The 16,312-nt window shown below is 35.8% G+C and overlaps 1 protein-coding gene across 1 annotated transcript in view; it reads left to right on the top strand.

Annotated features, from left to right (window-relative positions):
• Positions 1 to 16,312, top strand: part of LOC106109582 — a 22,399-nt gene that overhangs the window by 3,033 nt on the left and 3,054 nt on the right. Inside the window, exons 2-17 of the mRNA XM_013291139.1 lie at positions 1,524 to 1,646; positions 1,731 to 1,819; positions 1,920 to 2,025; positions 11,609 to 11,793; positions 12,797 to 12,896; positions 12,972 to 13,112; positions 13,196 to 13,990; positions 14,063 to 14,264; positions 14,691 to 14,813; positions 14,937 to 15,052; positions 15,173 to 15,264; positions 15,403 to 15,544; positions 15,628 to 15,745; positions 15,860 to 15,956; positions 16,035 to 16,150; positions 16,233 to 16,299. Of these exons, the coding sequence (XP_013146593.1) occupies positions 1,527 to 1,646; positions 1,731 to 1,819; positions 1,920 to 2,025; positions 11,609 to 11,793; positions 12,797 to 12,896; positions 12,972 to 13,112; positions 13,196 to 13,990; positions 14,063 to 14,264; positions 14,691 to 14,813; positions 14,937 to 15,052; positions 15,173 to 15,264; positions 15,403 to 15,544; positions 15,628 to 15,745; positions 15,860 to 15,956; positions 16,035 to 16,150; positions 16,233 to 16,299 (2,609 nt within the window). The 5' untranslated portion in view covers positions 1,524 to 1,526. The remainder of the gene's footprint in view (positions 1 to 1,523; positions 1,647 to 1,730; positions 1,820 to 1,919; positions 2,026 to 11,608; positions 11,794 to 12,796; positions 12,897 to 12,971; positions 13,113 to 13,195; positions 13,991 to 14,062; positions 14,265 to 14,690; positions 14,814 to 14,936; positions 15,053 to 15,172; positions 15,265 to 15,402; positions 15,545 to 15,627; positions 15,746 to 15,859; positions 15,957 to 16,034; positions 16,151 to 16,232; positions 16,300 to 16,312) is intronic.

The raw sequence follows: 16,312 nt of genomic DNA, 5'->3' as shown, positions 1-16,312 counted from the left end.
AAAAAAAAAAAAAAAAAAAAAAAAAAAAAAAGAAATATACCGTCGAATTGAATACCTCCTTCTTTTGGGAAGTCGGTCAATGAAAGTAGTCTAGACATGGCGACCCTTACAGTTGGTTGATTTGAATTTCTCATGAAACGTTTTACAAAAGCTTTTATCGAAGTGAGTCATCGATGTTGCGCCCGTTGCCCGGGATACCTGTACAAAATACAAACATCAACTTATCAGTTAATTATCAAAGGTTTTATAAAAAAAAATCTTACTAATCATAAATGGGAACAACGGATCTGCATGAAATTTGACAGAGAATAGAGAGAGCACTTAGCTACTACATTTTATTTTTATTTCGCACATACGATGCGGAGGTCAAAAATACAAAAAACCCAAATTCAAGGAAGTTCGACTTATATCTAAATGATTTATCTTTTTACCAGTTAACCTGTAATTATGTAATGGTTACCTATATTCTAATTAATATTTCTATGACGTACGTAAAATAGTAGACGCCATTTGATATACTGATAAAAAACTGGATTAGTTGATTCGTAAACTGGTTTAATGTCGATATTTTTTACTGTCATACTAACTTCCACTCACCAAAAGCTTAAGTTCAAAAAAGCTTCGTGCAAGAACACACTTAGATGAAGTAAAAACATATTCCAATATTCGAGTATTAATAGATGTTCCATCTCTCTCATTCGCTTTGCAAAAACAAGGATAGCAATATTTTGTACAGGTTTTTCATTTTGAAAACAGTAACACTTTGTGCATTAATAATTTGTTGTTTTAATTAGGCGGAGAGCGTCACCAGTGAATGTTACACCAACAACCGAAACTAGATACACTTACAAAAGTATTAAAACGTAAAGGAAAACTAAATTACTATTGAATCTAAAACCTAGTAGTGTATTGTGCTCTAAGTTAGATAACAGCATAGTTACATATTTAATATTGTCGCGTCAAATCGTGATGCGACTTCGTGCGCGCGCAGAAATATTATGGTGTAGCCGTTACAAGTGGCTATTGAATAAATTACTTCTATAATCTTAGCTATTTACTGTTTTACCTTATAGGTATAATCATACTTCATATAATACTAATATAATAAATGCGAAAGTTTAGATGGATGGATGTTAGAGTTTGTAGCCTAAACGGCTGAACGGAACAGGATGAAATTTGGTATAGATGTAGATGATAGTCTGGAAGAACACATAGGCTACTCAATTTTGTTTTTTTAATTCTACGCGGACGGAGTTGCGGGCGAAAGCTAGTCTGTCATCATGTCTGATTAGATGTAAAAGTTGCTTAGCATTTTAATGAGACGTTTATTTTGTTTTTCACCCTAATTGTAAGTCAACCGCTTTTTGATTTGATGTAATTTCCGCGATCTATATTCTTTGTAATTTTGGTTCGAAAAGATATCTAGCAATTTCCAAGTATTCTATTTCCACGAATGTAGAGCTTGACTTAATCCTACAATAGTCACATTTTACCTTGTGTAAAAAACACACGTCGTCTTGCAGACGATGAAGACGAAGCTGACGTCGGTGACGTACCTGGGCTACACGGCCATGGACCGCCGCTTCTCCAACTCCATGCTGCCCTGGCTGCTGCGGGAGATACGGGCCACAGGCATTAGGGATAAAGTAAACTACGACTACTTTTGGAATTCCGTAGGCAATTAACTGCTTTTCAATCTATAATAATAATTATTAACTCCGACTGTACAGTTGAGCCTAACGGTGGAGGATAGCTGTCTCAAGGCTTACAACGGCAACTTCGAGCCCGTCATCATACACCGCCTCGTCGATATACTGAGGTATGAGACCCACTCTTACAGTCGATACACAAAAGCGACGGACAAGTAAAAAAATTCAAGAATGAATTGATTGGACTTATGTGATGGTTCTTTTGTCCAGGGCCAGTCAAGTGCCGGGCCGGCCGGAGGAGTTGTTCTACATCCTGCTCAATGAGAAGGAGGGACTCCTGCAGTGCTATCTATTCAGAGCCAATACTGTTCTTGAGGTAAATGCCATAATACATGAAGTGAAAATACAAATAAATTAAAATAAGTGTGATGTTTAGCTGCTTTGTAAAGTCGGATTTTATCTTTCGAAATTAAATTACCTTTAAAAATTTAAGTAATATTCTGAGGTGCCTTTTTAAAAAGCATAATATTAATTTATCATTTGCATTTAATTTTACGTTATAAGTTTTTTTCGATTAACATTTTTCACACGTAAACGATAACCGGTCTATCGCGTATGATAGTACCAAGTTAATGTTAATTCTTGTCTTTTTTAATTTATTGTTGATCTTAAAGATAACTACGGTATTTACCAAGATGTAAAGTTAAATGAAACTTGATTTTATAACTGCAAAGGACAAAGGTTACGCAATTATTCTTAAGAACGCAATATTTTTTATGTTAGCTGAACTATCAGCATGTTTGACGTCCCCTGTCATAAAAAATATGATATATTCTGTCCATAATTGTGTCGCCGGTCGTTAATAGTTTTTTAAAACAGAAATTAATGAGTTAATATTGGCGTGACGTCATTAAAATAAATATGCCTGGGAGCAGAGGTGTGGCAGAGTTAATATAATAATTCATCAGTGTCATATACATCACAGATTTAGTGATGTACCGATAGTATGCTTATCGATGTAGATAATGCTAGTTGCTATGGCAACTTTACTTCCAATTTGTAATACTAGTCATGGAAAATGAATGTAAGATTTACGCGTAAATTAATGAAAGTGTTTCCGGCTTTCGGCGAGATATTGACAAGTCAGTCGCCTCGAAATAATTTATTAAAGTTCACCTCTTTTCCTCGACCTTATCACATTATAGGAAGAATAGTATAAAATTATTTACTTTCTTATTATCCTTCAAGGTATAAAATTCCTGTCTTAGAAATCACTTTTAATTTCGTGCAAAATAAACGAATACTTTGAAGTGAGCACATTTCTATATTGATGACAAAAATTGAACTTTTCTGTTTTTTTTAAGTTGTGGAAAATTAAGTTGTCACTGGCTAGCTGTTATGGCACCGATTTGAATATTCATCGACAAGAACAATGCAATGTCACATTGTTTATTTGCCTCCGTATGCGCCACCGTCCGGAACCTTGGCGCGATTTTAAAATTAGAACATATTCGAATATCGGCCAGTTTCAGTTACGTTCCCGCGATTGCTAGTGACACTTAAAAAAAGTTCCCTGTTCTTCTTTTGTAGTGCTGTGTTATTTTGGCGCCGTTTTTAAATATTTGTTCTAGATTTACTGATTACAATATTAACATTGACGAATTCGCGTGTTGGAAACAAATATTGGATATTTGATTTTCATTTATTTGGGCGTCTATTAGTTACTGGAATAGCTTAATATTTGTATTTTTGTTTAGTCGGCAACATGTCTGTAAATATCAACAGCTCTTCGCCATAATTCTGTGACAGTCAGCTGTGTAAACAAAATTGGTGGACTATTTGATAGTAGAATAATAATCAAAATTGAAAAGAAACTTGGCACATCATAATATTTTGTGTAACGCTATGTTAAATTCAGTATGGACGCCGCTAACGCAGAGCGCAGTTGTGTTTCGTGCTGCGCAATTTTCTAACCTAGAATTTTGGTTCGGAGCTCTGCTAATATTGTTTGCGTGTGAAATGGACTTGTTATATTTCCATATATTGAACAGTATTGACTTTTATTTGTTATAAAAACTATTCGGGTGTATAACTACTCAAGAATGTGTTGGCAGTGTTAGTAAAAGTGGATAAACATTTGGCATAATGACTTCGGAGTAGCGTGTATCTGTTTACGAATATCCAATTTGAATCCTATATAAACTTTCATTCTTACGTGTAATAAATCAGAAATCATACCATGAATAATTGATTTCCACAGTGATAAACATTTTGAATGCTTTTATTACTAGAAAACATATTTTATTATTAAGACGTTAGTGCGCGTATTTATAAATTATAACGGATTTCTCTTGAGGTGAGTTATAATATTTATATTATTTTATAAAATATATCTATCGAATGCAATGTAGTGTTTTAAATATTTGACTACAAATATTGAAATTGACAATGATTAATTAAAAAATCGCATGTTTTGTAACTAATAAAGCAGACATAGAGATCGTTTTTGAATTACCAAACGTGATCAACAATCGTCGGAAAAATTATCTGTTTCACTCTGACAAAATGATAATGACTATTCGTTGCGTTTTCCACTTTCCTGGTAACAACAAATAATTTAAACTCTGCTTATAAAAGAACCGGTTCATCAATGTCAATACAGATTCAAGGTTATTGTATGGAGACCAAGAGTTATATAACTCTTTGTATAATTATGGTAATTAGAACAGCTAATTTAAGTGGCACAGAGTCGTGTATGGAGAGCCTTAGTAAAGTATCAATACATTAAACAAATAACAATAAAACAACTCTGAATCTCGCCATGAAAGTCGTATCTATTTTTGATAGATACATTCCTAGGAAACCCTATCACGAAGCCCATAGACTATGAGACTAGAGTATGAGCTAGTAGGTAGATATTAGCTTAGCATTTGTGCACTTGTATTGCAACAAACCGTTTGTATAATCGTTAATTGTCCAAATAAATTGTGTCAATTGTTTTTGTCATTAACACCTAAAAGACTGAAGATAATTGCAGATAAGATAAATCATCATTAGATTCAAATTTACTTCCGGAATAACCACACACTGCTAGCAACCAATCAATATCGGAGAAAAAAAATTAAACGTTCATCTGCCTATGTGCTAAAATGCGTAAGTTCTTTATTCCATATATGACGTTTACGTCAGGTAAAATGTTTTACATACATTTGCATATTTATTAAAAACATAAGTAAATTTTATTTATGTATTTACTTAAACATTATTTACGGATATAAGTCGAAACTACTTAATGGGAAGCGGCTCGTGTTTTCGCATGTGTTTTCCTTATTTATGCTTCAGCTAGGATTGTGTTTGTGTTTTTGTTGAGTGCTTCGTACACTGCTAGTTGCGAGGTTGTCATGAATCAATTGCCTGTTAGGCGTTATTTTATTGAATGGTAATGATAAACAAGCCTGATGTCACTCGATTGAAGGTTATTGTCTATTGCTCGCTGTACAAATGCCCTATTCAGTATAGAAATGGGACAAATAAAAAAGTAAGAGAAACGGTCTATGGCTAGATCTTTGCTAATGGTCTGCTGACAGCGGACTTATTGAAACTGAAAAATGTTCTTACTCTAGTAATGAAAAATTTGTAGGTATTATAACAGACGATGCGTTTAAGTTTGAACAAAGCAAAATCTGTAATTTCAAAGCAACCGCCGATCCATTTAGTATAGAGATCAATGATTTATTATCAATAACAAACGTTCTTGTGAGACAATGGTTGTAAGATGAGCAAACATCTCATAACACGGTACAGAGCAGAGCGGGCATGCGGCTGCCGTGTGAACGTTACGTAAAACTGAATCAATCGCCTCGCCCACAGAACTGATGCACAAACACTAGCGGATGTTGGACACAGGCCAAGCATTTCCCAGAAACGCTTTTCAAACATTACCGTGGGTTTACACTGTCGTAACATATATAAACATATTTACATCCCTCTCATACGCTTTGGTAGTATAGAGATAACTGTGTTTTTGTATATGTTATGCAGATTCAAACATACACAAACAACAAGGTGCTCTAAATATCATTCTGTTTTATGCACTCCCACATTTAGCTCTAAAATCTTATATTGTGAATGTATTTTTGAATCACTTGTATTATGATGGTGAATAGATAGGAATAATATAGATAAATCATGATCCGAAAGTACATAAGTTTCTTTTTTTACAAAGAATAGGAAGAAATTCGATTTAAAGAAAAATAAGTTTATAATTTGATAAGTCTGGTCTATTTAAAATTCACATTCGGTTTTGAATCATTGTCATAATATTCGAACGAAAATTTCTAACTATCAGAGTGGTCATAGAGAGAACAGTGTTTGTTGTCTATTGTCATGCGACTGCAATGCAAATCTTAATTTTATTACTCAAGAAGCCTAATCGAAATGACGTTTACACTAACACAACAAAATTATCGTAAACACCTCGCAACTATCGTCCTAAATACCTTAGTTTGCTTTGCGATAGTGTTTATAGCGCTGCTTTATCTGATGGCACGTCTGAAATGTTACGCAAGGAGGTTCAAGAAATAAGGTTTACTTCGTAATCATTATAATTATTGCTATCAATTTTATCATTATAAACATGTAAGTAATTAACGAACTATTTGAAAGCTTTCACGCCCTTTTAAACGATAATTAGAGAGTTTCTAAAACGACAGATGACTTAACTTTAAAAGTCAATAAGTAAACCAGTTAACCTAGTAAGTTAGTATATATCTGTGGACAAATCCCTGTAAATCATCATCATCATGTTTAAACGTTGGTCCTTCGAGCCGGTTTCGGTTAATACTATTTTTGTTTGTGAAACTTTGTAAATCCCAATGTCTTAGTTTGGGTTATATCTTAGATTGTTTCCTAAACAACACGATTTAAAAATACGCTTGGTATTACGCATTTTAATTGAGTAAAAAGGCATTTATGCAAAAACATTGTTAATACACGGTAAGCTACGGTTATCATCATATTTAAACACATGGCTGGCACACATTGCTGCAGAATATAAACATATAGTATCGTACGGAACAATGGAACTAAAATGAAGTTACATATAATTACGTTGCGGTTTTTATTTTTAAATCTAACAAAGAACAATTATCAACTCTAAATTATATCGGAATCAGCGAATCTTCAGGATATATTTAAATGTTAGCTATGGCCAATGATAACGATGTTTACTTTTTATTTGAGCAAATTCTGAATCCAAAAGAAAACAACAAATTATTTAGATATAACAATTTTCATTTTCGTAGGAAATACGTTTTACAGATTTTCAAACTCTTCCTTATACGAGTAGATGTTTTTACGAACAGAGGTAATTATCTTCGTCAATTGCTCGCATGGTCAACATAAAAGACAATGATAATTATAAATACGTGAAAAAGAGTGAAACCATTGAGTCTGGCGTGGAAACTTAACGACTTACATTTAACAATGTGTATTGTAACACGGTATTAAATATTTGCTAAGTGATTTGCTCTTAAGAGGTTATAAGTTTGTTTTAAATGGTTTTTTAACTGTCCTGTAATTATTTCTTTATTATAATTTACACTAATCACAGTATGTGATAGTAGATGCAGTAGGGGACCACATAAGTATGTTTTTACCGTGTTTTCCGATATAAAATTAACAATACCGTGTCTGAGTGTAAGATAAAAGCCTGCAGAAGTACAGACCTTTTACCTTAGCTGTTGCTCAAGTAGAGCTTTCACGTTCAATAACTTGTGAGGGGAGGGGCGGAGATTGGAAGTGCAAATACTTGTAGCTAGCGTTAAGAAAAAAACAAAACAAACATTTGAAAAATTACTATGTCAATTTTCTAAGACGTCACTAGTTCCTGCCATTATTTGTTCAGATTAATAAAATGACCAAAAATCAGATGTAAAGCATCATGAACGCTGTAGGTAACACGCATTCAACTTGTAACATGTGACTTCCTTAAGACGTATCGAAATATGGTAATATTTATGTTAATCTTAACGTTGTTGTTCCAACTTCAATCACCTTAATATGTTTATGTATTTAAACCAGGACGTCAATAATGAGTACAATAATATGATAATTTTATCGGAAAAAAACTAAATCCAAGTTTTTTGTCAATGGATATTTAATCATTTAGGGTGAGTTGCACCATATCGCCGGTTACCGTTAAAGTTAAAATTATTTGTGACGGTAATATTTGGAATAACCTTAAAATTTACTAAGTGTGAGTTACATTAACTAACTATAAACCTTAACCAGCACATTCCCGATGGTTACGTCTACGGATGTTCATGATATTCGCTACACCAGTTTTGCGCAGGTCAAAATGACGTCATATTTGACACTAATCATAACCGCCCGATTTTGGGCGGTTATAGTTAGCGTTACGGTTAGTGTCAGTTCGGTAGTGTCAACTGTCACAAGCTCTTATCTTCAAAAGTACAAATAATGGAAAAAGTAATGGAAAAAGAAAATCTCTACTATGATCCTATACGTAATCCAGAAGAATAAAGTCTTGCGTGCTCGGAAATAATGGATTTCCAAGATGGAACTCGAAATTCGGCCAAACATTCAGTTTGGACAAATTTCGAGTGTCTAAGGCCATAGCAACAGCGCTTGTCCCTTTTCTCTTATTTAAAAAAATGTCCTCCATAAATGGACAATTTATAATATGCATTAACAAGACAATTTATAATATGGAAAATAAATAAGATGCATTTATATTTGTATAATTTTATTGCTTCATTTTTGGCGCTACATATTTGAGTAGTAAAGTAATTACAGTTTCAATAATGGCCCAAACTAGTTTATTTTCACAAGAGTTTTCCATTTTTTCCATCTCCGTGGGCAAAAATTTATGTCACTATAAAATACCATGTGTATGATACATAAATATAATCGGCGAAACATGAATTTCCAAACATTTTAATTTACGTAAATGTCATTTTTGACACCAACTTGACACTTTAGTGACATTCAGGTTTAAATGTTTCCATTGTAAAAACGAAAAACACATAAAACCTCTGTGAAAATATGTTTTTGCACTTGTAACCCTATTAACTATAACTATAACTTTTACGATAACCGGCGATATGATGCAACCCACCCTTAAAGTAGCAAAATCTATTGATATTTAGAAACGTACTTCTCTATATTATTTATATTTAAAATTTAGATAGATGCTTAACATTTTTCAAGTATCTGTTAGTTATTATTCACGCACCGTTTTCGGAGTGAATGTTGTCTTTTTCCGTAGTGGATTTTTTTTTGTGACTGAATGGCCACTGTTTGCCTTGAAGAGGCATTTACAGATTCACCGGGCTTGAGGTGGCAGAGCGCAGATGGCACTTAGCCTAAACCTCGTTAAACCGTAGTGCAGTTATAAATATTATGTTGTATTTTCAACAGATCGTGTGCGATGATACCGACTAAGCCATTGTTCGGTTCCCATTCCGATACATCAGCTATAAACGTCAAACATTTGGTAATTGTTGTCGTTGGTTTTCAGATTAACTTGTTTTTGTTGTTGCAGATTGTTTAATTAACTAACTTGTCTCATTTGAACCTACATCCTCATGTTGTATTAACCATCTACGTATGATTGCATGGTTTTATAGTACGTCTATTGTTACTTTTTTTTACAAATACGTGTGATTTTAAAATGTCTTAGGTTAAAAACCTTGAGGTTTAGAGTTCAAGGTTCAAGGATAACCCGATAACTATTAATTTTGCATGTTATGTGAATTAACTTGTGAATTATTAATACAATACCTTGGGTCAGCAACAACATAAACCAACTTTTTATAAAAACTTATCGTCCAGGGTCCGATATTAGGGTTTAAGTTATGTTTGTCATTAGCGAAACATCGAGAAACAAAGATCAAATGAAACGATGAGTACGAAAATGGCAAGGTGCCTGCTTAAATGCTTTAACAATTATCATAAATGTCCATGTTACCTTAAAAATGTTTTATCGAAATACTTAAGTAACTAAAATTTATAATATTCACATGTACTACTAATAAGTGCTTGGCTATTCTTCACTTAAAATTTAACTTAAAATTTTCTCTAAAAGATCTTGTAATTTTATCGATATGTTAACTTTTTATCGATGTGAATGAAAGTGCGTCCCTTCCCTACCCCAATGATTGGTCCCCAAGGACGTCGTATTGTGTCGATCAATTAGGGCCAAGCAAGAGTACAGCACGCACTGCTATTACACTATTTACTGTACACAATTGTTTGCGCAGGTGGATTTAGTAGACAATTATACATATTTTTGTTTAGAAAATTATATTTACTAACAAAATAACCTTTTTCTCATTGTTATTATTATCTCTTGTTCAAAAAGACAGTCCATAAGCTAAGTGATAAACACTCGGTTATTAAATAGTTACTAAGGGCCGTCTTTAGCGTAGTATTAGTATTAGAATCTGGTTTAATGAACCGCAAAAAAAGGTAGGCTGTAATAGAATTGCTATTATAAATTGCCGGCTTTGCATGTGCCGTGGGATTGTTGTAATGTAATTAAAGGCGATCACCTTGCCCTCAGGTATGTACTATTTGCAGTCAGAGGTCAAGCAGCAGTGCATTTTGCTATGTCACTTATTTATCTCACAAAATGTACATAAGTACATCTATATCCCACATAACAAAACAATTCTAGTTTAAATAACGTAGTTCTGAAATCGACATTTACAGTAAACTAGCTGTTTCCGTGCGACTTCATCCGCAAAAAATTATGAAAAATGTATTTTATTGTTTACATGTGTCAAATTATCAATTGCAAATGTCAGAATGACATGACATTACAAATCTTGGCGATCTTGCTTCCTTGATTCTTGGCAGCAACTTATGGTCTCTTTTCCACATTAGGGTTTTTATCCAAAATATTTACCCCCTAAGTATAATGGCGTGAAAATATATAGCCTAAATCGTCTCGTAAGTGTAAGGCTTTTCATTAAAGAAATAATTATTCAAAAATATGCTGTAATTGCTGACATCTTAGGCAACAAAGAAGTGTGTGTTTACGCTACATTATAATAGTATGTATATGTATTAATAATTTGCTATTGAAAGCCAAAACGTTTTGCAACGTGTAAGGTTTTAATTACGTGTCGGAGTACTAATAGCTATTGATAAGGGTAGTGACATCGTCAGCAATGCATTAGACACGTATGTCCACGACTGTTTGCTCTCCATAACCATCCACCATTGATAGAGTTACATAACGTTAATAAATCTGAATTGTAAACAAAAGTTGAGCATAATTTGGAAACGCAAAGTATACAAGATAGCATTTGTAATTAAATAGCACTATAAAAACTCTTACCCCGTGTATGCCTTGGTCTAGTTGTTGGTATGTGGCTCAAGGACGTGCTGTGTTACTACCCTAGTTAGAGCTTAGTGTTTAGGGCGTATTTTTAATCTAGCTTTTTTATTTAACTTACTGAGTACCTAAGTTTTTTATTCCTCGTTTGTATTGGGTTTGATACATAAAAAAGATACAAGGCTACTTACTTTGATGTTACATAAAAATATTGATTACATTTGTTCTTTACCCAAAGGCGGACAGATTCTCTATAGTATACGGGTATATAAAATTGTTATATTTATTTTAGAAGATGAATTAAGGTTAAAGTTACGTAATTGTTTGTATGACGTATGTTTTTGTATAAAGACAAGAAGTGATTGATGGCTACTGCCATGTTTTGAATACTGTTATAAAAAAGGTGACGTAAATTACTTTTTTCTGTTTTTAGTTATTTAGTGATCAAGGTTTAGATAATGCTCTAAAGTGACTGTCTTAATTGTAAGTTAATGTACGTACTATAATTACAAAGTACATTTCGCCTTTATTCTGCAAACCTGTCTATTGTTTCAATCTTAATAAACCACAGAAACATAACATTTAATGACAATTGCAGGTGACAGACCTGTTCAGCCAGATGCGGGAGCCGTCCCCCGGGGCCGCAAGCCCCAGGGGCTCGACGGGTTCGCTGAGCAGCGGCGCCGTCACCCGCAACATTGGCTTCCAGCAGACCAACGGCTCCGACCATCTGCCCTGGACCAGCCCTGCCATATCGCTACCTGGCAATTGTAACTCTAACCTGTACGTACCTGTTTGTACTACTTTCGTATTAAGGGTAAATAACTACCTCAATTACAATAGTACACAGAACATTTTAATAACTGAGATCTAAGTAGTTTTAAAACTGATTTGGCTTCTTTTCAAAGTCGACGTAAAGACAGTGAGTGACCTTTATTTACCACATCGTATTAATTACCAAATGTTATGCTTTAGCTTTAACGAATGTTTAAATGATTAAAGTTAACCACGAACAAATTGGTGGTTTTCCCCGTTTGAAACAGTTGTCTAAAGTATAGATTTCGTTGCACACAACTGCCGATACCTACATGTTTGGGTTACATTTTCATTCAAAACTTCTAAATCGAGAAAAAATTTATAATAAACATGATAAAACGCGTATATCCTCAAATTCCTAGTTCACAAATACCTCCCCGTACTACACTTCAATGACAAATTACTGGCTGGTCTCCAAAACTACGTCATTTAGAGAGATACGAGTATAGCTCGATATAAAGAAGAGTATGGAAATATACCGGTAAATTATCCCGAAAAACAAAGTACCAAATATATTCGTATTTTACGTTTGTATAGAATGAACAAAATAAACAGCACTTGATTTGACACTTCGAACATAACAATACATCTGTTCCTGACATGCCAAATAGCCCGAGTACTCCAACAAAAGGTAAAAATTTGAATTTAGTGATTGGACCATAGTTGATTTTTTTGAAGAGAATCGTGTTCCAAGGTTTCATCACAAGACGTCACTAAGGTGACTGTGAACTTGCCAACTTGTCACTCCCCGTGCCAATGAACTATCGGAGTTAATACGTAAGACAAAACAAAAATAAATCCTACGTCAATCGCGCATTTTCATCAAAAATCATTCGTCTCTTATATCAGATATGGTAATTTTCTCTAAGACATTGCTTTTATCTGTAAACTTGTAACAAGTTGGATTTTCTAATATATATGTTTCTGTTACTGAGACGATAAAGGTGAATTACAATCGTATTTGTTACAGAACAAACGATTCATCAGGCTTAGTCCGCAGTCTCAGTAACGCTTCAGCTCTCACTTCGCTATGTGCAGATCTCTCGCCGTCTGACTCACATTTCTTTGAGGTAAAAGTAACACATGTTTTTAGAATAGACAAACACCTGGTTAAAATATCTTAATCTTACATAATCTACTCGCAGGTTCTTTATATTGGCAAAGTAAGGATATCACAGAGAAAAGTTCCAGAAACTTTGATAGATGACGCCCTTCACAAGTTTGCGCAACACGAGGCTGAGAAAATTAAAAATCAGCGGCGGCACAGTCTTATATCTTCCACCGGCGTATGTATACAGACATGTAATTGTAAAAAGTGGCTTCTTTTAGAATTCAATAAATTAATTATTTTGTTGATTTTAATTTTCAGACTTCTCTCTATAGCAATTCGTCAGAAAATTTAAAAGAAGACACAAAGTCAGATGTAGTCGGTGAAAATGTACACAACAGGAATAGCAATCTGATCACAAGCACAACTCCGCTGGAGCCTGATAAAAATCACGTTTGGAAAAGCGTTGAAAATTTACAACAAACTAAAAATCATCAACTGGTTAAAAGTGAAAGCAACGAAATAGACAAAGAATTTGATAATTTTAGCAAAGAAAGAGTCGAAAAAAATACTCCCACTCGGAGAACTAGTCAAACGCCTCTAGAGCCAACTGTTCTCGTACTAAACGTACCCACTAATTTGGGCACAGTGACGGAAGACGAGGAAAAGACTGAAGAAATACAATCAGTTATATCTGAAACTGCGTCATCGATAACGCAATTTTGTCAGACGAATTTTATAAACTCTAATACCGATACAACTGACAATGTTAAAGACACTAATCCGTTTCACAAAAAGATTTCCGAAGAGACCGATGATACGAAAAACAAAGACGTAAATGATCCTTTACTTAATATGCCAATAAACAGTACAACTGAGAAGAAAACTGATTTGGCTACTAAATCTAAAGAGAATATTCCAGACACTCCAACATCAGACGATTCTAAAACGCATAAGTCTTTAGAATTGAAACTGAGTAGAAATAACGATAAGATAGGATCAATGCCGGAGAACAAACAGTTCCTGCGGGACAGGTCTGCTTCTATCGGCACATTGAACTTAAAGACACCTCTGGCTCATTTAATCGGAGAGCAAAACAGAACTATGCTATTTCAGGTAACGGTTGGATGGCTTGGTGACATTTGATCAGGATTGGTTAGGTTTTAGAAAGCATGAGTGTGTGTGTAGGTGGGCAGGTCGGAGCTGCGCCTGATCAGCCCGGACCGCAAGCAGGTGCTGCTGCAGCGGTCGTTCGCGCACGTGGCCAGCTGCGTGCTGGGCCGCGCGCGCACCGACCACTTCGGCTTCGTGTGCCGCGACGCCGGCGACGCCTACGCCTGCTACGTCTTCAAGTGCGAGAGCGACTCCATCGCCACAGAAGTTGTCAATGGTATAACAGACATGTTACTAGTTTTATGAGAATTTAAAAATATTGAAATAAAATCTTCGGCACATATGTGACGTACTGCGTTGTATGACAATAATTTTTCTATAGAAGTCGCGCAGAAGTCAATTGACAATCAGCATTGTTAATTACCATCGAGAGCACGGCGGCTTCCTCTCATTTCAATCAAGTCTTATGTTCATTGTGACGCATTTTCTGTGTTGTTTTAACTATTTGAATTCATTTTTTATTTCCGTTTAAGGTGTATTGCGTTATGTATTTGTTTATTGTTTATTATTGTTATTAAGTGGAAAAGTGTAATACAAAAATCCCTTTAGTTAAAATTAAAGGTGAGGCCTTATGACCTTTCTTAAATAATAAAACAAAAACTGTAATGTTTAAAAAAATTACATATTTTGTTTTGTTTGTTAGCAATTCGACAGGCGTTCGTGGCGCACGCGGAGTTGCTGAAGAAGTCGCGGGAGAAGTCGCCCAACATGACGTGCGAGCACTGCCCGCTGCTGTGGTACCACCGCCTCTGTCATGATATCGAAGGTAACATAGTACAAGATAAAGTTTTGACCTACTCTTGTCTTATGTTGTCCTGGTACAAATATATCCCATTACCCAAAATTCAAAAGCTTTTCCGACCTTCTTAAAAACCTGATATTCTGGTAGGCATGAACGAGAAGAAGACGCACGCGTTTATCTTACGTCGCATCGAGCAGCTGCCGGAGGAGGAGCAGGACCTGATCGTCACCAAGTACCAGGGCGGCACCAACCACATGTACGAGGTCAGCGACACATATTGCAAAAGTTTAAAAGTCCTTTAATTAAATAGCCAGCTGCTTTCGGCTGCGTCTCATACTTATCCTCATATTCCTCTGGTTGAAGAGTATCTCGTGGTGTTGCAGGTGGGCGAGCACAACGCCTTCCTGATGATGTTGCTGCGCGCGCACTGCGAGGCCAAGCAGCAGCGCCACGTGCACGACACCGCTGAGAACAGGTAGCCCCACACTCTACACGGAATATCGTCATCTCTGTCATTCTCTCTGAGAACTATTGAGATAGCAATATTAGCACACGGTTAGTTGCGACTGTCTGTGGCAGGTTGATAAATTCTGTTGTTTAAATTTCGTTATAGGTCAGAGTTCCTGAACCAGTATTTGGGAGGTAGTACAATATTTATGAAGGCCAAGCGCTCCCTCTCCAGCGGTTTTGACCATTTGCTAAAGAGGAAGGCCAGCAGGGACGACAGCAGTTTGGTGGTCACACCGGTTAAGAAGGTAGGAGAATGGAAGTTGAAAGAGTTATTGTGAAAGAAAGGGATGAAAACACCAACATTTGTTTCCCTTTGGGGCATTACCAGGAGGTCCCGGTGGCGCCCCCTGCGGCGCTGGAGACGAGCTCTGAGCCGGGGGGCGGCGAGCTGCACCTTCCTGAGGTCAGGTCCAAGTCCATGTCGCCCGCCGTACACGTCGATAGAGGTACAACGAACACTAAACAATTTTAGTAGTAACTTTCTAGCTCAAGCCGTTTTTTTTTCTTTACTCTGAAGTATGTAAGCATTCTTTTTTAATAACATGTTTTCTCCTTTTCAGATCCACCGGGATCTCCTTCGATTCCTCCACCACTGGAGGAGGAGCCGGAGGAGTCGAGGGACGAAAACGATGCTGTCAACTCTCCTATGATGGATATGTAAGTCTGAAATACTATCTTGATGATTTTTATATTGCTTTTCAACCTCCCACATCAATTAATTTATTCTTTGTACAGTTTCCTGAAAGTGAGCGATTCCCGACCAGCCAACGCTGAGCCGGGCAGCGAGTCAGACGCCACGTGGCGACAGGCCATCTATGAGAAGGCCACGCAGCCACCTGAGACACATGAAGGTACCTTACAGATAATTTTTTGCATCAATTTTTTTTTCATAACTTTAAATTCTAAGTTTATCTGTTCTTTTTCCTGCACCAGATGAATTGACACCGGGGCAGCTGCTGGGGCGCGCGGGGGCAGGTGGTGCGGGGGGCGCGCAGGGCCGGCGCAGTCGGGAG

This window comes from Papilio polytes, unplaced genomic scaffold (assembly GCF_000836215.1).
Source record: "Papilio polytes unplaced genomic scaffold, Ppol_1.0 DF821122.1, whole genome shotgun sequence".
NCBI lineage: Eukaryota > Metazoa > Arthropoda > Insecta > Lepidoptera > Papilionidae > Papilio > Papilio polytes.
This window is presented reverse-complemented; position numbering and strand designations above follow the sequence as displayed.